This window comes from Armigeres subalbatus, unplaced genomic scaffold (genome assembly GCF_024139115.2).
Source record: "Armigeres subalbatus isolate Guangzhou_Male unplaced genomic scaffold, GZ_Asu_2 Contig1310, whole genome shotgun sequence".
Taxonomy (NCBI): Eukaryota; Metazoa; Arthropoda; class Insecta; order Diptera; family Culicidae; genus Armigeres; species Armigeres subalbatus.
In genome coordinates this window covers 324,427-349,489 of record NW_026942078.1, presented here as the reverse complement: position 1 = coordinate 349,489, position 25,063 = coordinate 324,427, and the positions used below count along the sequence as shown (strand labels likewise).

Below are 25,063 nucleotides of genomic sequence, written 5' to 3'. Positions count from 1 at the left end.
TTGTACGAAAAATTTATTTGTTTCTAGTTCAAAGTAGAGATGCCCATCCGGTTTGATATTGAGCACAAAACATCATGCTATTATAGCAAACAAATGACGGTTGTCAGAATGACAGCATCTCTTATCTGTCAAAAGATACATAAGGGTGCCCATAACCGAACGGTGCCCACAACCGAACCTCCTCCCCTACTATTGAATTTGATAACGATCGACCATTGCGTTTAAAAGTTATTAAGAAAATGGAATTGAACTATGTAAGAGCCATATAAGGTTGGTGTCTTGGCTAAATGCGAGAAAGGCAGTGTCACCACTCGGTGAATTAAGTTGGGTTTTTGATTTTCTCGTACACAAAGTATACGTAAAAAAAGCTATATGTTCAATACAAAGACAAACTTTTTATAGAAGGCACGGAGACCCATAGTGTTATATACCGATTGACTCAGTTCGACGAATTAAGGTGATGTCTGTGTGTGTGTATGTGTGTATGTATGTGTATGTGTCTGTGCGCACCAACGCACCAAAATGTAGCGAAAGTGGCACTTATCCTTAACTGCTTAACTCGAGACAAGTTGCATTCGACGAATCCTGTCTTGCTGTTTGCTATTGAAAATCGGCCTGATCGCACTATAGGTTCAAAAGTTATGAACAAAGATAGATGTTGATCTAGTAGATTTAATTAGATGTAAATCGGTGTAAGCGACTCTTATTCGACGTTCTAGAAAGAAATTTTGGTGAGAGCTTGAGGGTGACGAGTTCTGCTTCAACTACACGGTTAGATGACTTTACCCATTAATGGGTACTGTGTTATTGTTGATATTATTCCCACCGTGAAAAATTCACCCATTTTCTTCAAAAAGCGCCACTACTCATTAAAATGGGTAGTGGCACTTTTTCAAGAAAATGGGTGAATTTTTCACGGTGGGAATAATATCAACAATAACACAGTACCCATTAATGGGTAAAGTCATCTAACAGTGTAGGGTAATTAAAAGTATCTAGTCGCCAGGTTAGGTTTCGGTTTAATTCACTTCTATCAACCACTAGAGTCCAATGTGCAACCGTATATAGTGTTTGAGCTAGTTTGTCCGTAGTATCGAATTAACTTAAATTTTCTATTTCGAAAACAGACTATTAGCACAGATAAACAGACATAACACATTGAACATACATTTATCAATTAATTCGTCGTACAAACACTAACGACATCTGTTGTTTTTATTAATTTGGGCAAATCATGAACCAGATGGCTATAGGGAGCAAACGTCAAACTTAAGCAAATCCGATGCGCACACCACGAGTCATCGATTGGCCTACTAATGATTATTCAAATTGACCAGTAGATCAGTAAACAATGAAAATTTCATGAATGTTATGTCTTTTTGTCTGTGCTATTAGCATCATTATCACCTTTTGAAAAACCAAGAATGTTTAAACAAAAAGAGACAATAATAGAACTTGTTCTACCAAAAAATCCTTCGGAAACCCAAAAACCCAAAAGAAAATTGGAATAAAATGTAGTTTGTTTAAAAATATCTTCTATATGCAACGCTGATGCTATTAAATGAGGATTTTTTGATAGAACAAGTTCTATTCTTGTTTCTTTTCGTATACAAATTCTTGGTTTTCCAAAAGGTATTAATGATGCTAATAGTCTGTTTAAATTACGAGCTTTATAATTTTGAACGATAATATAATATGAGTACTTTGACATTCAAGATACTGCTTATCAAATAATAAAGCACTTTTTTTGGCTTATATAAAAAAATAGCGCATTTAGACTTCTGATTGATTATTTGTTCAAATAAAATATCTTAAAATCAAATTCTTTTACATGACATCATTCCAAACATGAATATGTACAAGTTACGGTGAAGACTTCTACCAACAATCTGATGACAGTTACGTCTAAATTTTGCCACTTGTACTGTCGATACATTTTTCAGCGACAAGTCATTAATTAATTTATATGGAAATAATGGGATCTATCTATTGTTTTGACCTCTATAGCTTTTCGCGATACATTTTAAAGTGAGCGAGCAAGGCATCATCACCGCTAAATGGATTAATCTGGGGTTTTCTAATCTAATAATTTAAAAACAGGAAAACAGTGAGACAGAATTCACCGTCAATTGCAATTTGTTGTACCTAAATCTATTAAACAATGTGCTTTAAAATGAAGTATCGCCCATTCACAATTTATTGTAATAAGCAAATTATGTTGCACTCCGAGTCGTTTCTACTGGAGCGATAAATGTTATAAAGTTGTTCTTTCTAATACTTTCATCTTCATTACGATGAAATCGAGATTCGTACGACTGAAGTGAATTAAAATGTGTGTCGTATTACTTTCAATGTGACGATTGTGGATGTGGATTGTTTATTCATGTCACGCACAAATTACATCGAAAGTAGTTCGATAACCGACGTTATATGTCTACGTTAAAATTTAAATCAGCGCAGCACATCAAAATTCAGCAAACACCTTGCGGAGCATTTACCGACTGTCGTTGATGCCTTTGAATTCGTATCGTGTTTGTACCAATGTATGTCATTGGATTATTCCTCTTCAGCTCATTGAGTTTGTCGTTTGTAGAATAAAATAGTAACAACTTTCTTCAATTATTGTATTCAACTATTGCAAAATCGGCACGTCAACGATCTCTTCAGTTGCTAACTTTCTGAACTGGTTGCTGGATCATCGAAATCAATCCATTCCAATGCTTATTTTTTTCCTATCAAAATTGTTCACTAATTAACGATCAATCAAGATAAATTGTTTTCGGGTAATCACAGCCATCACATTTGCTTCGTTCATCGTTCGCTCAACTCAAACTGTTTCAACAACGAACCGCAAAATCAGCTGATGATGATAAAGCGGTCGTTGCTTTTGATTGGACATAGCAGCAGCTTTCCGCTTTGTAAGGGAACAAAATAAACCGAAATCGTGTACCCCAAATGTGTGTACATATCCCGTAACTAACTGAGCTGTGACCTACCGAGTGCGCTCAGTTCGCGATTTTATCTACTGTCTCAATCGGCAACGGTTGTTTGATTCGGAAGTTGGCCTGATCAAGAGATGAAAGTCGTAAAGAAAATCATTGTTAAGCTGCACCAGATCATATTTACGACATAACGGCTGCCAAATATCCAGCGAAGCTATGAATCCTCAAACTAACAAAACTTGTATTTTACAGCTACTGCTTTACGGTTGTTTGAACTAATTGACGACATACAAATATGCATATTTATGTGTGAAGTCGGTTTTTACGCGGGGGTACGTATCACGTGAATCAAAATTTGCGTAAAACCGCGAAAATCCAGTGGACTCATACTTGAATTTTCAGACCTAAAGGGTGAAGGATTTAAGTCAAATTAGGGCACATTTTCTACCCAATCGAACATATAGTATCCTATTATGGAGCGAACGGATACCCCAAATGTTTTGAAACACTCAATCTCAACCCCCAGAAACTCCTAGTCTTGACATCGATTACAAAAAGTTGCCAATTGCCGAAAATCTATGAATCATAATCCTCGTTCGCCATCACTTATATTACTTTGTGTCGGGCTCCTGGCTGGTCAATAGACGATCGCGCACACTCGGTACCATATTTGGAAAGATCTCTGTAGTCTCGGCGCGACTACAAGTGTCGGCAACCTCAACCCGGAGACCAACTTGGTCTGTCCATCATCGGAAGGTCGATCACAGATGTGGACACCTCATACCAATTCCGTCAACGCGGTTCAAGTGGTCGATGATGACCTACCTACATGCTGCCGAAATCCCATCGGGAGTAACCAAAATCATGCCATATGAATTAGTTGTCATGGAGTGACTAACCGCAAGAACGCGTGGAGATCTGTGCCCCAATCCAAGCTCAGCCAAACAGGTTTCAATGTCGAGTCTCGCGTCACCAGCCAGCGACCGACCCGTGTGCCACCACTACGTATAAAGTTGAGCATTTCATGAAGGCTGCATCCATCGTTGTTGTGCTGTGAACGTAATGGAAGTGAACCGACTCGGTGGAGGCGAACATGTTGGGTATAAAGTTTACATCCAAATAAGGAATAATCTGTTAAATTGAAATTAATAAACAGAGGGATCGAATGGAAACGGAGAGCAACGGAAAAAAACGCATACTCGAACGAATGATACCGACCCGGCAGTTTGTGTGCGCCGCGGTGATGAACCGCGAGTTGCATTCAATGACGCGAGGGAGGCTGCATGATCGTGTGCATTCGCATTGTGTGCATTATAGAGTCTAGGGGAGAGTGGGGATAGTACTGTAATAGTATCAATCAATGGACGTTTTGGCTAATATTGGTACATAATAAAAAAATAATCTTCTGAGTTTTAAGAACTCATGAGGATATTTAAAATTTAGAAAATATCCATTATTTATGTCACGCATCGATTGGCCATATTCATCCCACCTTTTACATTATGTCTCACTTTTTGTCATAAAGCATTTGCATATTTTGAATGAATCGTCACTGTAGTAATTACATAGTAGGCTGACTTAGGGAATAACATAGTTTGACACTGACGAATATTTCATTATGTAATTTTCGATAACATCAGAATGCTTTGGTAGAATAAGAGCCGATTGATGCCTCAAGTGAAACTTTAGAAAATATTTAAAGCTGCATTGGAGGGATTTTTGATGGAATGTCAAACCTTACAATTGCTGCCGAAAGTTCTTTTAACCCTGTTTCTGGTTCGCAATAGGGCACTGCACGGACTGCTTTGTCTCATTCTCGCTGCAAAGAAATTAGAAAATAACAAGGCCAGTAAACGTCAAAATTTATGAGGAACGAAAGAGAAAGAGATGTTTTCGTGCAGTGCCCTATTGGAAAGCAGAAATTAACGCTGTCAAACCATTTTCTGAAACGTTTCCGAATCGCATTGTATGTAAAAATGGAGACAACAATCGTTCTGTTGGTCAAGGACTATCTTCTGCACAAGAAAGTAACCTTGAAATTATCGAAAATTCCGCTCTGCTTCAAAATTTAAGGAGCTGTAGTCCTGTTTATGGCCATTTCGGTGCTGAAGACATTTCGAAGATGTTGCCGTCCTTTTCTGGACATTCTGAAGAAGATGTGAGTCATTACGTAGCTGTGTTTGAAAACTCGAACTCTTGGCGTGAGCGATTTCATAATGAAGCTAGTTATCATCCGTAATTTGAAAGGGATAAGCTCAATCCTAGTTACATGCTCAAGTGGATTTCATGCTCAAAAATTGTGTAAATGTTTTCGATTCTTCTGAGTTTCGAAAGCGTTTGAAGAAGAAGATTTAGTCAGGTTCAGTGGAAACATTTGCTGATTATTGTCAAGCAAAACAATTTCTTGCACAAAAACTACAGATGTCTGATTCGGAACTATTAGAGTATATTGTTGAAGGAATTCAAATTTTAAAACTGTTGCAGACATAGTCAGAGCTTTTCGTATGGTTGAATGTTATTCAAGTCCACGTTCATCTTCAGCCATGTCCTTAAAATGCTTCTTGTCATCAAGTTGGACACATTGCAGCATTTTGTTGGACGAAACGTGATGCTATGCAGAGAATAAATCGACGACGAGATAACACCATTAAAGAAACCTAAATTTTTGACGGCTACTATAAAGAATGACGTTATAGGAGATGGACGTCAGGGATTGATAGACTTTAATATCGCGTTATTAGTGAAAATAGACTTAAAATATTAGGCATTTTTAGCGATACATATTATTATTCAAAATATTAATTTGTAAAATTTAATTTTGCATTTTTGCTGACATGCACATTGGTCTTTTCGATGCCATAATCGGAATAGATATAATCATGCGTCCTAAAAGCTGAGCTGAGGGTATTAAAACGGATATTGGTAATAAAATCTTTTCTTACAAAATGATCAAAGAAAAAAAAAGGTGCGGCCTGCGGGTCATTGAGTAAATGTAAGTTTTTGTTTAAAGAAATTGATTACTTGGGAATATACAATGTTTCTAGCGGGATGGCTCTAAAATGCAACATGTAGATGCTTTAAGTCACCAAGAGGCAACGATTAAAAAGTGCTTAGAAGATGAAAAAACCAGAATAATCCACCTAGCGGTGGTATCTTTCTCGTTTATTATAAAACAAGAAAAATACATAAGAGAGGTCAAAATTGAACTTTTGGGAGATAGATTCAGTTATTTCCATCAATACATATTTATTTGCGTTTATTTGAATACATTGCAGCAGTTTTAGAAAAAACGGGGGACCATTGGAAAAATGGGGATAAAAAACAATGTTTTTTTTCATAACTCCGAAAATCAGGTAAGGAGCTGTACACAAATTACGTAACGTAGGGTTGGCCAAATTTGGCACTAAGGTGGCCACAACCGGTACATTTCCCCTACAACTAAAAATATGAATATTGTAGGGTAAATGATCCAATAGTGGAGGAATTAAGCACGTTCCAACACTAATCATTTCCCCAGAATAAATTCAAATCTTATTTCACTTACTTTTGATATGTATACGAAGGCTCTTCGCTGCTATTTCAATAAGAAAATACTTTCGTTGGTAAGGACATCATAATTCAAACCTACAATTTAAACTCCAATTATTGGTTGATTTAATTTATTTAATTCTCATCTAAACCGATCACACTGGATCAACACACTGGATTTGACACCACAATGTGCGATCCGAGGACAACTTCCTCCATCCTCGACTGCGCCCCACGCTTGTCAAGCGTTTTTGCTGGGTTGCTGTCCGGAAATCTTAAAACATGCCCTGCCCACCGTACCCTTCAAGCTTTAGCTTCCTTCTGGATACTGGGTTCGCCATAGAATTCGCCACCACACACCGTTCTCTTGCACTGCACACTGCCTCAACCATTCCAAGTACAATGCAAGTCCTCCTTGAGCATGGTTCAAGTTTCATGTCCGTAGTGGACTACCGGTCTTATGAGCGTTTTGTACATGACACATTTGGCGCTGGTGTAAACATTGTTATCAGTCTTCAGGCATCTTACCGCACGGCTAAGGAGGGTTATCAGTCATATTATCCAATTATTGATACAGTGTTTGCGATAAATTTTAATCTGCGTTCCTATAGTTACGAATCCCATTGTTTTCTTACGGGACTCCCAACTATAGGTACACAACCGATGTTTACCGATTTACCGGTTCGGATATCTACAGATTTACTTATTGTTTGTCAGTGTGGGTTTCCGCGTTTCATTTGTATTGGACTATTGGACTATCGGACTATCGGAACTTTTACCCAACCACTCATAGAAAAATCTACTCCTCAGCTTTTTTTCCGTCGCAACTAAAAATAAGCGTCAGCGGATTGTCGCCTAAGAAGAACATATCTCCAGAGTAAAAGTACTATGATATGTTTGCAAATTTTGCCAACACGTGGTGGAATTTGGCAGTGAATGCTATGATAGCACGTTCTATTTCCAATGCGGATATATTTTACACATCAATGAGAGCTTTGGAAAATGATTACGAAAGTTGTCATTTTGTTGCAAATTGTGCTTTTTCATGGTGATTTGTAGCCATCTTTCTGAGTCTACCGAACAGCATAACATTTTGCTCGAGGAACAGTTTGGTCGATCAACCGTTCCCCAACTGATTCGAGTTACCAACGACTTAAACGGAACAAGTTTGTCTTATACGCAGAAGGCTAACTTAATCCGAATCCAATTCAATCCAACTCAAATTCTTCTTCTTCTTATTGGCATTACATCCCCCACTGAAACATTGCCGCCTCGAAGTTTAGTGTTCATGAAGCGCTTCCACAATTATTAACTGCGAGGTTTCTAAGCCAAGTTACCATTTTAGCATACGTATATCATGGGGCTAACACGATGATACATTTATACCCAGGGAATTCGAGAAAATTCCCAACCCGAAACTGTCCCAGATCGGACCAGGAATCGCACCCAGCCACTTTTAGCATGGTTTTGGTTTGTATCCGCGCATCTTATCGCATGGCTAAGGAAGGTCAAACGTTTTAAATTATATCCAATGCAAATTCAATTCAAATCCAATCCAAATTCAATTCTAATCCAATTCAAGTCTAAACCAAATCAAATTCAAATTCAATCCCAATAATATTCAAAACCAATCAAATCCAATTCAAATCCATAGTGATCCAAATTCATAGTGAGGTGCTTCGAAATACGTCAAATAAATGTCGAGCCCTCATTTTCACTTATATAACATATTTTTTCCTTTTTTATTCGGTGTTTGCTTATGATATCATATATCAAACACCTAATAGTAGTTTGTGCAACTAGTTGCAAAAAGATGATTTCAGCACGAGTTGTACGTTTATCCAACGAGGCTTGCCGAGTTGGATAAATACTACGAGTGCTGAAAAAATCGAGTTTTGCCACGAGTTGCTCACGCTATTTTTTGCAATGACGAAAAATGGGCTTAAGGTGATTATAGAATGAAGCCCGTGGTGAAGTTCAAATTCACCACACGTTTATCTGCATACATTTCCAAAAGCCCAAATCTGGCGTAATAGTTTTCGTGCAGTGCCGAAAATCAAATTATGATTGTTCAGCATAACTAAGCAAACGATCTACCATTATTTCAGCCCCATACGCGTTATGGTTCTTTCATCTCGTGCTCTTGAAACAAATATTGGAAAAGCACGTGGTTTACAAAATGGGCGATTTCTGGCTTTATTGTATTGTATTGTAATCACCTTAAATATGATAAATCTGTACCACAATGGAACAATTTTATTTACTTAACATGACCAATCTTACTAAAAATCATGTTGCTGTAGAAAACAAACAGATTCCATAATATCGTGCCCCATTGTGTGTTCGACAGACCATAAAGCGATAGATAAACCTGCCTTTGGAAAATTGGATGTCATGCCCATCAAATTATTTCATTTATTACGTGACACAAGGAATACACTATTTGAACATTCACCCAAGCCAATTTAGCTAAATGTGGTCATGTAACTATGGTTTTAATGCTGGTTTTTTATTATAGCACCCAAATGAGTGCTATAATGGATTTTATGCAACCCATTTGAATTGCATAATGTTCATTAAAGCACCCATGTCATTGGTATGGAAAAGTAGGCCGTTTTATCACTCAAACGCCAACTGTAAACCAGGTATTATGATCAGGAATTGCAAAACATTGATTTTTAGGCTATGTTGGTAATAATTAGTCCTTTAAAAAGAGTAACGTCATGTGTCACGTTGGACAGGTCTCCTGCTTGTTTGGAACTCGCATTTGTATGGAACTGACAGATTATTCCCTTCCAATTTTGACACATGAGGGCACTGTTTTTATATTAGTCAATGTAGTATTAATAAGAATCATTATTTACCAAGATAATGATTGCACTTGCTTGGGGTTTTCTAACCATTGCAACATAGGTATTTGCAACCTCTTCTCGACGACAAGACTTACATTCATATACACCTGCACCTGCCACACCAACATACAAAGGAAATTTAACTGATCTAATTATGAGAACGAATTTTGTGTGACCACTTTTCATTTCTTTATTCAAAGATAAATTTAGAGCCATGACAAGAAAAACCGGACATGTTACAACAGTACGGAAAGACTGTGTTCAAACACATATCTAGGTACCCAAATCTCCCCTTTTCCACTACATGATTGCTAGTTAACGCACCCGATGAGACAAACAAACCAGATTTTCACAATCAGCCAGAGCAACCCCTGTTCGTTCGTTGATTATGGTTGCAACTAGAATGCCTGTAGTTATGTTACGTGTGCCTCAATACTTACGTATGTAATGCGGCAATAATTGGGAGTAAGAGGCAGATGAGGTTATTGCGAGTGCATGGGATATAGACAAAATGAGGCCGACGGGGCAGCAGAAAATAAATAATCGAAGCCAAATGTGATGATGAATGGTTGCTGGCGGCGACGGATGCTGCGGCACGCACATGTGACGTGTTTATTGTTACAGCAACTTCAATCTTTGGAACTTGGAGTGTTTCTCCTGTAATGAAGATTTTTTTTCAGATTAATTTCTTCTTGGATATATACTACACAGATAGGAGATGTTAGACAGCAGCATTTGCATAGTTAAACTTCTTTCTTGCAATTCCAGAATACCTGCTTTTACAGTTCGTGTTAGAGTGATAAAGCTGCCTACCTTTTAAATACTATGAAGGTAGTGTTATGGCTATTATAGCAATCAAATGAGTTGCATAATAGTAATTTTTACAAGTACCGTAATTCGGGGGAACATTGATAACCTGGGTAACATTGATCAGTTTTTTCAAGAAATTTACAAATATTTTTTTATGTTATCACAATTATTTATTGTGATTGGAGTATCATAATCTTGACTAAATTTGCTACTGAATGATATAATCTTCGGATGAATTTGCATTAATTTTTGAACTCACAGCAAACTGCCAAAAAAGCACAAATACAATTACAATTTTCGATTCCTTTCTGATGAAAATAGGAAAATGTAATCAAAACGCGATCGCTTCGCATTTGGTAGCCTGATTGAAAAATAAATGAAACGTGATAGGGGTAAGAAGAGACAAACAGTTTTTCTTTTTTTGGGAATTTCAATCTTTGAGAGATTTGAACCAACTACGCTCGCTTGCCTTACTTTACATGGAACTTTTTCTTTTGCATACTTTCGTGGGGTTTGCTGAATCAACAAAACCTTCCGGCAGGATTGCCTGATGGAATGTTTTCTGTGTGGAATAGAAACGGACGCTGTTCTTCGTAGCTTAACCTATTGGACTTCAGGACTAAGCAGAAGATATCTAAACTTGATTACGGTTGATACAGACTAAGGAAAAAATTCTAGTTGAAAAGAATGGACTGTTATATTACTTAATTCAGGTTGCTAACCCGACCTGTTAGTCATAACAAAATGTTATCACAATGTTATCAACATGATTATAACATAAATAATGTGTTATGTTCAATTTTACCGAAAAAAATTGCCCACATTTTTGGTAGAAAGGAATTTGAAAAAAAAAACGAAGGTACTACCTTCAGTATAACTTGAACCTACATTCAAAGTTGAACCAGCTGGACAAAGTTAATTGCCTACATTATGGATAATCATAATCTTTTCAATAACATAATTTGTTATAGTATAAGCTATTTTCACCACTTTTTATGTAACACATCGAGTTATATTTTTTTCAATCATTAACATATTTAGTAATATTTTTGTTAAAACTAGAAGAGATTTTGTTACAAATTTATTTATTTTAACTACTAATGGTATATGTTTTATAACAACCGCTGTTATTAAAAACTGCTGTAGCAGAATAACAAGTTCTGATATAAATCTGTTACTATCTACTGGTCAGGAAGCAGCATGACTTTATGAACACTCTTCCTCAACGCTTTTCGCCGATACTATTGCCTTATTTTCTCAAAATTGTACGCGGTGTACCCTTCAGGAAAGGTACCGCCGCGCAAACGGGGGACTTGATTGTTATGAGTGAATATAGCATTGCGGAGTATCGTTTGGTGCGGCCGTACCTTTCGACAGTGATTCGATGCGTGAAGTTGTGTGCAAGTACCCGTTTGGAAACATCACAAAAGCCGCGCACTGTATCACATCCAGAGAATCTGACAATATAGTGAACGAAAATAGAAGAAACGTGGCGAGTTGGAGTTTAAAGCTGTGACGAGGCAAGCGTCCAACATAAGAGTGCGGTTGTTCCTTTCGAATGGGAAACGCCGCGTGGAATCTTGCGAAAATGCGCTTTTGGAAACATTACAACAGCCGCGCGTTGTATCGTAAATGATCTATTCGGCCGAATTTCCTATTCGCAAAATTAATCTATTCGGCCGAATGACCTATTCGGCCAAATAACCCATTCGGCCAAATGATCTATTCGGTCAAATGCCCTATTCGGCCAAATGTAGAGGTGTGCGCCGCCGCGCCACGTTAAATACTAAAAAATATGGATTTCCGAACAGAGTCCTTTACATAACTTTGAAAATTTTCATCTATTTTCAGAACAAATATTGCTTTTTCAATTAGCATGATTGTATATTCCGCAATTGCTAGTTGGTCTTTAAATCAAAACAATGGTCAATATATAGGATGAAGAAACAAACATTAAATCGACTATCTTTGCTACAAGAGAGGTGGTAATGTACAGGAAATTGCCTTGAACAGTGAATAAATATTTCATTTTACATTGCTACTTCCAGACATCCAGTCATCTTGCCCCATTTGTTCATGTTAGAGTGTCTAATTTTCGGTCAAATTCATTTATTTCAACACAGTCAGTACAACATCACCTACATTACTTATGATACTTTCACTATATTAGGCCGATACAAATATTTAAAAACTATTTTGTCTCCCCCCTCTGATTTTACAACATATAAACAACAAAATAAAATTCGGATAATTTTGAGGATTTTCAAAACATTCTTTAACAAATCCGAGGAGTGTTTTTGATTTTTTTTTTTCATTTTAATATTTATTTTTTTATTATTCCCCTCTCGGAGACCAGTAGGACAAAATGTTAATTAAATATTTGTAACGACCCTACTAAACATGGTTAAATTTTGCATTTCTCTACGAGATGACACGTTTTAAAGAAAGTGTGTTTCGCATAAGTAACGATGGTGAAAAATATTTTACCTATAGCCATACTCTACCACAATGAAATTTTTCCTCCTACAAAGTCATAATCTCCAGTTTTCGCGTAGCATTGATATTGACATTTTTCGCTGGATTACTACAACCAAACACACAACTAAAGAGCCCCGCACATAGGGTACGTTTGCGTTGCGTTTGACAGTTTTCCCATGGGAAATGTGTCAAACGCAACGCAAACGTATGCTATGTGCGGGGCTCTTAAGACCTACTGCGATGTCTAACGTCCAAGCATCACATAGTGGAGTCTGGGGAGACTTGATCCCCTTTTCTGATTTCCGATGTATCACAACCAAACATAAATAAACATACGCGATTTCCGCACAGACTCTTTAAGAAATATAGTATTTAACTATATTATTTTTGATGTATGACAGTCCTTAAATTGTTGTTATTGATCCACAATCGATTTTTTGGAGAGCTGTCAAAAATCAACTTTTAAAATATTCGGGAGACATTGATCCCTCTCCAAAAACTTGCTTTGATAAAATGAGAAAGGTGCCCTCAGATTTTTAAATATTTTCATTCAAAATACGCGGAATTTTCGAATTACATGAACGATTTTTGTTATTGAATTCGACAGCACATGCTATTTTAAAATTTGGGGAGACTTGATCCCCTTTCTATGATATCTACGCAATAAATATTTTTTCATGCCAACCCTTCATCAAATCTGCCAAATCTACAAAAAATTAGAAGCCAGAGAACAGATTTATATTTTTTGAATTTTTTCCCCAAATTTTTGTATGGGTGACTAATGGGGGATCAAGTCTCCCCATATTGAGGCAATTTCAAATCCAAATATCCTGAAACTTCGATGCAATGTTGACATTTTCATCAGTGCAGATCATTAAGTATATTTATGGCTGTGTGCTGTGAAAAAAAAACGAAAGCATTTGGTCATTGTTATGAAAAGTTGTTCAAACTTTGCGTGGCCAATTAAAAAATCTTTAGGAAGGTGAAAAGATACAAACCGCCTTGAAGAATAAATAAGGTTGTCAATCCAAAAATTAACTCACCACACATAAAGGTCATTTTTCTAGTGGATCTAGTCTAGATCAAGTCTTCCCACCTTCCCCTACGCTTCAAATTTGCATTTCAAGAGGTAAAGTACCGTGTAGCATAAGAAGTCGTCTACAAGCATCATATCCGATCCGATATCCGATCGATTTCCACTAGGTGTTGTTTTCGAATGCTCCTCCGTTGTAGAGTAATATCCGTTCCCATCTAATCACGCAAAATATTTGAAATGGCTTCTACACTCCGATTGCCCAAACGCCTTTCAGGTCATTGCCTATGGTCACCATGAATTTCTCTTGGTATGGCTTAAAGGAAAACAATCTACGACACATCCCACCTACTACTAGTACTACTCCATCCTTCACGATATTGCAAGAAATTCTCTCGAACATCACTGTGATCCCTCGTCAGCAATCTTGCTCACCGCTAACAAATTTCCTTTTTAGTGCCGGAACATGATAAACGTCCTTCAGTTTCACGTCAACTACTTGACCGATGCTATCGACAGTTTGACTCGAAAACTTAGAAATGGTCTAAATCCAATGTATAATACAAACAATCAAGCCTACTTCGACGGACAGCGAACGCGTCTCGGCGAACATTTGATCCGGAAACTCTACTTTCCCATACAAACGCAAATACTATTTGCTTTTTGAAGTCAAACCAAGGATCGATTTAAATTGAAATTGAATTTAGTTTTAATTTGAATTCTGTATCATCTGGCCTTTTTAAAATATGTACTTTACCCCTAAACTTCGAAAAAAACTTTTCAAAACAAAAAAAATAATGTTTTTAAAAACATCGAAAATTCCCGGGATCCTAGAATTTTCATCCCGAATCCCGGGACACCATAAATGGCCGGGAAATGGAAACTCTATACTATACCGCCGTTATACGCATAACTGTCCCATGTATATAGGGAATCCCTGCAAGCATGGGACAAATATGCGTATAACGGCAGTAGTTTCAGCACAATAATCTATTCGTCTATGATTCTAGCAGATGATTCATTCAACTGTCTAGGACGAGTTTAGTACTTTCCATTTAACTCCATTTCATTCTTTACAGATACGTATTTCGACCTCACTTGTGAGGCCACCTTCAGTGTCTCATACTTGACTCAACCTTGTTTTGTGTTGATTTTTCGTATTCATATGTACATTTGTATTCATCGATATTATTTTAAACTTTTCTTCCCTCTTTATTGCAGATCAACTCCAAATACAGCGAAGAGCTCGCCGCCGAGTGTCTGGAATGGATCAAGGAAGTCACCGGCGAACCCATCAACACCTCCGGCGAGATGGACAACTTCTACGAGGTGCTGAAGGATGGCGTCCTGCTCTGCAACCTTGCCAACGCGATCGAAACCGGCACGGTCAAGAAGATTAACACCAGCAAGATGGCCTTCAAGTGCATGGAGAACATTTCCGCCTTCCTCGAGGGTGCCAAGAAGTTCGGCGTACCACCACAGGAAACCTTCCAGACCGTTGACCTGTGGGAGCGGCAAAACCTCAACTCGGTGGTCATCTGCCTGCAGTCCCTTGGCCGAAAAGCCGGCAAATATGGAAAGCCATCGATCGGCCCGAAGGAAGCCGACAAGAACGAACGCCAGTTCAGCGACGAGCAGATGCGCGCCGGTCAGACAGTCATCTCTCTGCAGTACGGTTCCAACAAGGGTGCGACCCAAAGTGGTATCAACTTCGGCAACACCAGACATATGTAAGAAAGCATTCCGCCACCTCTTCCTTATGTGTATTCGTTATTTCGCGTAGACTACTCCCTGCGATCGCAAGCGATCAATGAGGATTCAAGTATAAGAACAAACAGTTAAAATTCGTAGACAACGACTTTGGCAGCAGCAACCCATGTGGGTAAACACCATCGGAAATACATGTTTCCCCCTTAGTCATCGTTAGAAGGCAACCGTTGAATTTTACCTTCGTTATAAGTTATACATCGACAATGTTTATTAAAACTGAAAAAGTTCTAAAGTGCATTTGACCATTCGAGTAGGCCTTACTGTTAGTATTACCGACAAAAGAGATGAAACCGTATTTAAAAAAGATTTATGGATTACCTAGGGGCTGTCTATATACCACGTGGACAAGTTTTGATCAGTCTAATATACTTCCCTCCCCCAGCGTTGTCAACTGCTCTTGTAAATTCTTTAAAATGTGTATGAACCGTGGAAATTCTCCATACTTCTTCCTTCCTTCCTTCCTAAACTGTCCACGTGGCATCTGGACAACCGCCTAGATATCCATTCTTTGTGAATAAAATATATGTAGATCCAATTGATGCTCTTTGCAGACAATAGAGTGCTCTTAAAGTGAACCAGAAAGTAGGACAAATGGGTGCAACGATCCAATCATTCCAACCTTCAAATAACGATAATGCATTTAAAGCAACAAACCATTCCAACTTACCGACCTTTGGTGTTAGCAACAGGTGTAGCCTTATAGCCAAATTAGTGCGTTTACAAATCCGTTATACTTACAAAGGATAAACGATTTTTGGTGCCATCGGTAACCAACCAACAGAGGTATTTATCAATGTCTATTTAATAGAAAGTTACAAATGAAAGTCGTGCGGTTACCTTATGGTTGCTGAAAATTCTACTTTTGATTTCGACAGACAGATACAAAACATAAGGGCCTTATACATACACACAATCCGGAAAACTATATGATTTTGGTAATAGTATTTCCGTTGCTTTTTTTACATTTTTTCAAACATTCAACAGTGGGTGGAACGATGAGCGGGGACAAAAAAAAGTTTGCCATTTCTGCCTTGAAAACATTCTTTCCTTCCTACTAGTACTATTTATCAGATGTCCCGAAGCAGGTTTTTCATCTTTGCTATAACTTTTTCGTGTTTTGGATAAGTTTATATTATTTAAAAATAAAGATTTAAATAGATGTTCATTGTTTTTATAACTTTCAGATATCCGAAAGCATTGGAGCATTATGCACATAGTGGTAACACAATGGTAGAATGATTTGCTTGATTATGCTGAACAATCGTCTTAAATCTCAGCACTGTAGACTACTATTAGGTCAGATTTGGATTTTTTTTCAATGGGAGTAGAAAAACATTTGGAGGGTTTGAAATTCTTCACGAGATTAATTGTATAACAGACAGTATCCAGCCCTTTAGACACCTGGTATAACTCGTGATTTATGCGACACCGCCAGATACCGTTCTCCGGTTTACCTTTAACGTCCATGGTTCGTGGCCGTATAAAGACACAGGAAGCATCAGAGTAGTATACAGCGCGAATTTAGTCTTCTTTTGCAGAATACGGGACTTAATCCGGTTACAAAGTCCGTAATAAGCCCTATTTACAGCTGTAATACGCCTTTTCACCTCGCGGGTAACATCGTTATCGCACGTCACCAATGTTTGAAGATACACAAATTCTTCTACCACTTAAAATGTTTCACCATACAGCACCATTTCACTACCACCACCAGTAATGAACCCACGTTGATTGCCTGCGACCATGTACATACTTCGTTTTGCTGGTATTGATCGTGAGTCCAATCCTCGCTGTCTGCCTCTTAAAAGGCACAAAAGCCTCTTCCACGGCACGGCGGTCAATCCCGATAATATCGATATCGTCCGCAAAACCCAGGAGCATATGCGATCTTGTGATAATGGTACCGCTTCTTTGCACACCAGCAATCCTAATCGCTCTCAGTAGACTCGAGAGTGCATCACCCCGCTTCAATCCATCTGGAATAACAAATGGTGTCGATATTTCATACACTTGATTTCGATCCGCCCAACGTTATACGAAACAGTCATATCAGTTTCGCCGGAAAACCATGTTCAAGCATAATTTGCCATAATTCATTTCGTTTCACTGAATCGAAGGTCGCTTCGAAATCAATACACAGATGATGTGTCTGCAAGTTGCACTCCCGGAACTTATCAAGGATTTGTCTCAGGGTAAACATTTGGTCCGTCATTGATCGGACCTCACGAAAACCTGCCTGGCATTCGCCGACGGAGGACTCTTCAAGCGGTCTCCATCTGTGGAACAAAACACGCGTCATAATTTTGTACGCCAAATTAAGGAGGGTTATTCCTCGGTAATTGGGGCACTGCAGTCTTAAAGAGAGGGAAAATGAGGCCGTCCATCCAGCTAGCAGGCTATTCCTCGTCTTCCCATATTTTCGACATAATATGGTGCAGAACTTCAAAAACACTGCTCACTGCCATGTTTGAGAAGTTCAGCCGGGAACTGGTCCTTCCCCGCAGCCTAATTGGTTTTCAGCTCTTTAATAGCTTTTCTAACCTCATCTATGTGACTTTACAGCTTGTCCATCAGAACGTCGGCTCCAGGGGCACGTTCACCTCAATTTGGGAGATTTGTGCCATAAACAGCTTGTCCATAGTCGCTAATGTTTATTCTGTATATCGATGCACCGTCACTATCACTATTCAATAAAGTCTCGAAGTGTTGTTTTCACCTGGCAGCCACTTCGGTTTCTGTCAGAAAATTCCCTTCTTGGTCGTTGCACATGGCGGGAGATGGCGCTATCTTTTTCCGCATGCCATTGACAGTATCATAAAACCTCCGCATATCATTCTGCTCCATTCTTTTCTGCGCATCATCATCATCATAACTTTCATTCTGCGGTGGGTTCGTTTTGCGGCTGGTCTTGATTCCTTGAACCGATCTCTATTCGATCGGGTATCCAACACCAACGTCCGGCTTCTAGTTAACGTTCTTCTCAACTGTCCCGTCCTGGGTCGCCTCAGTGCAGTGCCTACCACTTCTCGTGCTATTCTGCTCACCGCTCCATGGATCGACTCCCATAGATCGTTGATGTTATCGCTAACGTTGATAGCACTTATCCGTTCGTCCAGCTTCTGACGGTGCTCAGCCGATACTCTTTCCGCCGGCAATCGCTGGATATATTGTAACACATCGTTCGCTGTGATCTTTCGGTCGATACAGTGGACAACCGTGATCGAATTTTACTAACAACGAGGTAATGATCAGAGTAAATGTTCGAACCTCTGAATGTTCCGCACATCGATAACATCCGAGAAGTGGCACTCATCCTCCAGAACATGGTCTATCTGGTTGCAAGTTTAACCATTTGGGTGTCTCAAGGTGTGCTTTCGGATGTTCTTTCGTGTAAAGTAGGTGCTACTGATGGCCATCCCTTCTTTTTTTTAGCAAGGGTAAACGCAAATCAGACACCTGAGGAGGTTAACTCAGGTAGTGTAGGGATGGGTATGCATTGTAACTCTCATCCGATCCTCTAGAACCAAAACCTTTTCACCAGTCCTTATCCCCCGGCCCGCAATCAAGCAATAAACAGGAGGGACTCACGCTAACTAATGCTCATGCTAACGCACAAGGCATTATAACCAGAGAATCAATTTTTCTTGGATGCACATGCGAAACAAGCGACAAAAGAGAATCAACGACAAAGCTTTGTTTTTGTCGGAGATAATGATGACAAAGATCCGAAAAGTTTTGTCAGTAACAAAAAAGAAGACAATTTTGTTGCTATCTTTTCATACCGTTATTTTGCATTATCTTTACAGCAAATTTCGTTTGTATGCTATCGTAGGGTAAAGTGCCCAATAGTGGACCCCCAACCAACGAGAGTGTCCATTATAGGAATATTTTGGGGGGTCCATAATAGGGAGGAAGAACGTCCCGAAACGGAACATAAAAATCAAATGAAGTGTCGACTATAGGGAAGCAAATTCCTATTATGGACCCCAAGGGGGTCTACTATAGGGCCAATTCAGTCAGACTTTAAAATGATAATTTCAACGAATAACGTCGTGTATTTGAGTGTTTTATGTATGTATCGTGAAGAGGAGATGCAGAACTTGGTATTAGATGGCAAGCAGAATTAATATGTTGAAAATTTCTACACCTTATGACAAAAAGAGCAAAATTTCGCTACTAGGGGGTCCACTATTGAGCATTTTACCCTAGTTTCTGCTTTTATGGAAATATTCTTTGTTTTTCCTAACTGATTTATTTAAGGCTGATTTGTTTTTGAATAACAAAGTTATCTTATCTATATTGCATTTTTTCGCGCTTTTTTGCGAGCCGCATACTTTTCTTGTTCTAGCAAATCCTCCTCTTTCTTCTTCCGTTGTTCCTCAGTGTATTCTCGCATCATTTTTTTATTTTTCTCTGTATAATTCAGAATACCCTTGCGTTATTACCACAGCTGATCAGTTTTATTTTTAAATACGATTTTCGTTGGATCCTGTTCTTCTTCTGTTTCCGTAGATTGCTGCATCTCCTCGTCCAAAACTTCGATTGTCTCCTCCTTAATAACTTCCTCTTCGGCACATTCTTCATTTTCCTGGATTCCGCTTACTACTCCAGCATAAGTGTTTGACTACCTCTTGGGCTTCTCCTGATTCCGTTCACTTCGCAGAGGGCATGCATCTTTGCGATGCCCTTCCTTCCTACACTCTAAACACTTGTTCTTCAAGTCCTCGTAGAAAATCCTGCCTCTATGATTCTCGATTTCCAGCGACGACGGTATTTCATGTTTCACATCTATGAAGACGCCACGTACACCTGTGTATAAATGATCGAGGCCCAAATCTACTGGAAATTTTTCGCGAATTGAACACTCCACTGTACCGTATTGCCCAAGCAACAAAGATACATCTGCATCGGGTATTTCTGGTTGAAGGTCAAACACCCGGACATATCGAATGTTGCTGCCCGCAACAATCATCCGAACGTCCACAGCCCTTCCACTCGAATACCGAAACTTTTGCGGTTCGCGATTCTTCCTTAGGGCCGATGCCCACGTAGCGTTTTTTCAACGCTGCGTGCACGTGGCGTTGAAAAAACGCAGGTATGCATCGGTGCGGCGACGCTGCGTTACCGCTTTTTCCCGATGCACACATGCGTCCTTTTAACGCCGTGTGCACGCAGCGTTGAAAATACGCTACGTGGGCATCGGGCCTTAGTGCATCCTACATGGCTTCCGAAGAGGTGAACTTCACGAATAAAGACCGGTCCTCAGTATAGACACTATAGGTTCCATAGACGAGCTGAGACGAAGGCGAGTGTAGCCAAACGAGCATGACGTCACAATTGCAATCCAAGCAACGAAGCGTGTGACGTCAAATTCGCGTAATACACTGTGAAAAAGTGGAAAAACACACTTAATCGAAATGACCCAACCGATCCTGCGCTCGTATATGGAACCTATAGTGTCTATAGTCCTCAGTAGTTTTGTATACAGTTGCCATACGATTAACATCGGTGTCTAATTGTTTCACAAAACCGGCAATCTCAACGCATGTTGGACGGGGAGCGGACAGCGGAAAACGGAATTGCATCGTATTCACTAGCGTCATGAGATTGTTTTTCTTTTGCATTATCGCTCACCGCAAGGCACAACGAACGAACGACCGTATTGATCCACACACAAAAGACAAAAAAAAACTTCTGTTCGGTACATACAGTACCTATTATCAGACATCATGCACGCGTACAAAAAAGGATGAGATTGAGCAAAGATTGGTACGCGCACATAAAATTTAGCACACGCGAGTCTCACGAAGCTTGTGTACCTCATATTAACATCGGTGAGTCGCATTGAGACATCTCAATGCGATCAGCTCATGCGCTGTTTGCCATCAAGGAACTAGACTTTACTAAGGTGGCGCAGATCAGCGCTGCGTTCCACTAGTTATCTCTTTCGCTCTCCAGCTGTTCTTATGCAACGCAAAAAAAAAAAATCATTCCATAATATTGTTGCCTAAGTAACGCCAGCTATGCATTCCTAGCGCATGAGATGAGTCTCATGAGACGTACTTGAGACACGCTCACTCAGCTATTTTTTGCGCGCGCTAGCTTATCTCGTCGCACCAAATCGATGCTACGTGAGCTTGTGTAGCGCATGGCACACTGTCTCATTCAGTATATGCGCAAAATAGCCAGCAAGAGTTAACCCCCAGAAATTTGTATGGCGAAAGTCATCTAACACGAGTTTTCTCAAAATAAGAAACTTTTCATGATAAACTATTTGGTACCGATTATGTAGGAAGGTGTCCGCTACCATGCCTACCAAATATTTTTTTGATAAAAGTGCTTAACTTTGAGAAATCGAACCTTATAGATGCCTTTCGTGACACTTATAAATCATAGTCAACTTTGTTTTAGCCAGGGGTCTGCGAAGCGGCCATGTTTCTGATGTCAGCATCAAAATCATCGATCAATTCAATACGAAGGCGTAATCATAATTGTTGAAACCTGTCATTGAAAATGTATTTTGAATATCGTGATATTTTGGCGAGGTAGAGCGCTTGGTGCCGATTGAAATATAAAAATTTATTAAAGGCATCAATATTCTTGTTGAAATAGCACCTCGCATTCATACTATCGCACAAGTTTTTGAAAAATGATGAAAAATAATTACGTCCATTTGGAAAAAATCACTTCGGAATAGTGGTTTGTTTACAGAATAGAATTGTCAGTGGGAAACCCAATTTCAATAGAACAATGGGAAACTCAAAGATGTTGGCTATTGTCAAACGTAGTGGGTAGGATTGGGGTTGCCAGATGCCTGGTTTTAGCATAGGGGGAATGGTCTTGCTTGACTACTCTATTCAAATGTTGAGTAGGGGAAGGTGGGGTAAGATGGCCATATGGGGCAAGACAGCCTACGTTAATTATGCCTTAAGTGAGCATTATATTTACATTATTATTACAAGGGATGGTTCACAATAATGTAAAAGGGCTATACAACTGAAAAATGCACTTTGACAACCTCACTTGTTCTTGTAATATTGATTTGAAGATGGTTTAGTTGAAATTCGAATTTTCTTATAATTTTCTAGTTACATAATTTAACAATTGGAGCCTAAATTACTCATTTTTCAGGACAAATTGATATTTACCGAAGCTTTTATATAACTATAGCATATATACAATAATAATTTGAGGAGATTCACAGTAATTAGGTTTGATAGGATATAAATCTTTGGATATACGTCGGCTTGGGGCGGTATTGCCAACTGTATAGGAACAAGGTCATCTCCAGGATTAAGAGTCGCCTAACACTTAAATGCATTTAAAAAATGATCAAAATAGTTTCTGCGTGAATCAGAGATGATTTAAAACAAAGGATATGGTTTTAACAGTAGAAATTAGTTTTAGGCAAATTTTGATATTGTCGTAGTGCCAGTTGTCAAGAAATCAACATGAAATACGACATTTTTAAACGAAGCATCATTTGAACATAATCCATAGAAGTGCAAGAAATGTGTCCCCTATTCTAAATAAATTTAGCACACTTTTGATATAGTTTTTGGTCCAGGCTCGTCTTGCACCGAGGGGGTGGTCATATTGCCCCATATGGTAAATATAGGAATAATAAAAACAGCCTTTTTAAAACCAGTTTATAAAATACTGAAACTATATTAATCAGTGTTTATTGATACTTATGTCAAAGACGGGTCATCATAAAGGTGTTTCATGGAGAAATCAGCAGAATTTGAAGCAGTGTCACTATTTTACAAGGGTTACCGCCGACTGGAAGATGCCACGGTGAAACGGTCCTTCGTTGAAGAACTGGAGACGCGTGCTGCAGATATTCCGGAAGGTGGCAGCGTGGAAGACCAATGGACCGCCATCAAGAATGCCTTCATCGCCACCAGCGAGAACAATCTGGGCGAACTACGCGCCCAGAGAAAATAATGGATCACCGATGAGACCTGGAGGAAGATAGAGGAGCGAAGAGAAGCCAAAGCCGCGATAGAGCGATCGAAAACCAGAGGAGCCAAAGTCTTAGCCCGTCAACGATACACGGCTCTTGAGAAGGAAGTAAAACGCTCATGTCGACGGGACAAGCGAGCGTGGGCAGACTCTCTGGCCGACGAAGGAGAGAGCCGCCGCAACCGGGGACATTCGCCTCCTCTACGATATCTCACGACGCTTAAGCGGGGCGAAGATGAATGCAACGATGCCTGTGAAAGACGCGAATGATCAGTTATTGACCGACCCAACTGACCAGCTGAAACGCTGGTTCGAGCACTTCGAACAACTTTTCAAGTGCCTACCAGGCCATCACCACCTCGGCATGATCTGCCTAGGATCCGACGTATAACACGTGTCAATACCGAAGCTCCATCACTGCTAGAGATTCAAACAGCCATCCAAAGCATGAAATCGAATAAAGCCCCAGGGGTCGACCGCATATCAGCCGAGATGCTCAAAGCTGACCCCATGACATCCGCTCAACTACTGCATCGTTTATTTCGTAATATCTGGGACACCGCAACTTTCCCGGTCGACTGGATGCAAGGTATCTTAGTGAAGGTGCCCAAAAGGGTGACCTGACTGTATGCGATAACTGGCGAGGCATTATGTTGCTGTGTACCGTTCTCAAAGTTCTGTGCAAAATTATCCTAGCCCGGATTCAGGAGAAGATCGATGCGACTCTCCGGCGGCAGCAAGCCGGATTCCGTGCCGGAAGATCCTGTGTGGACCATATTGTCACGCTCCGCATCATTTTGGAGCAGGTCAACGAATTCCAAGAGTCCCTTTACTTGGTATTCATTGACTACGAAAAGCTTTCGACCGTCTCAATCACGAGAATATGTGGGGCGCCCTGAGACGCAAGGGGGTTCCTGAGAAAATCATCGGCCTCATCGAAGCACAGTACGAGGCCTTTTCGTGTAGAGTGCTGCACAATGGGGTCCTGTCCGACCCTATCCGGGTCGTAGCTGGTGTGAGGCAAGGATGTATTCTATCACCGTTACTGTTCCTCATCGTAATCGATGAGATTCTGGTAGATGCGATTGACCGTGAACCAAACCGCGGGCTGTTATGGCAGCCTATAACCATGGAGCACCTAAACGACTTCGAATTGGCGGATGACGTTGCACTACTCGCGCAACGGCGCTCTGATATGCAGAGTAAGCTCAACGACCTTGCCGATCGCTCCTCCTCGGCAGGTTTAGTCATCAACGTCAACAAAACCAAATCGTTGGATGTAAACACGGTGACTCCTTCCAGTTTCACAGTAGCCGGGCAACCAGTGGAGAATGTTGAAAGCTTACAATATCTTGGTAGCCAAATGGCGTCAGACGGCGGTACCAAGATCGACATAGGCGCACGGATCAAGAAAGCAAGGGCTGCCTTTGCGAGTTTAAGAAATATCTGGAAAAACAGGCAGATAAGTGAACGCACCAAAATACGAATTTTCAACTCTAACGTGAAATCTGTGCTGTTATACGCTAGCGAAACATGGTGTGTATCAGTGGAGAACACTCAACGGCTGCAGGTGTTCATTAACAGATGCCTGCGGTATATAATTCGGGCCTGGTGGCCTCACAACTGGATCTCAAACAACGAGCTCCATCGTCGTTGTCACCAGAGGCCGATAACAACAGAAATTC

General features: G+C 39.7%; 1 protein-coding gene across 3 annotated transcripts in view; it reads left to right on the top strand.

The window, feature by feature from the left end:
- Window positions 1-16,572, top strand: part of LOC134202650 (myophilin-like) — a 99,579-nt gene extending 83,007 nt beyond the window's left edge. For all 3 annotated transcript variants that reach the window (XM_062677674.1, XM_062677675.1, XM_062677676.1), the window contains one exon: window positions 14,865-16,572. In XM_062677674.1, coding sequence (XP_062533658.1) covers window positions 14,865-15,377 — 513 coding nt within the window. In that variant the 3' untranslated portion in view covers window positions 15,378-16,572. The remainder of the gene's footprint in view (window positions 1-14,864) is intronic.
- Window positions 16,573-25,063: the final 8,491 nt, after the last annotated feature.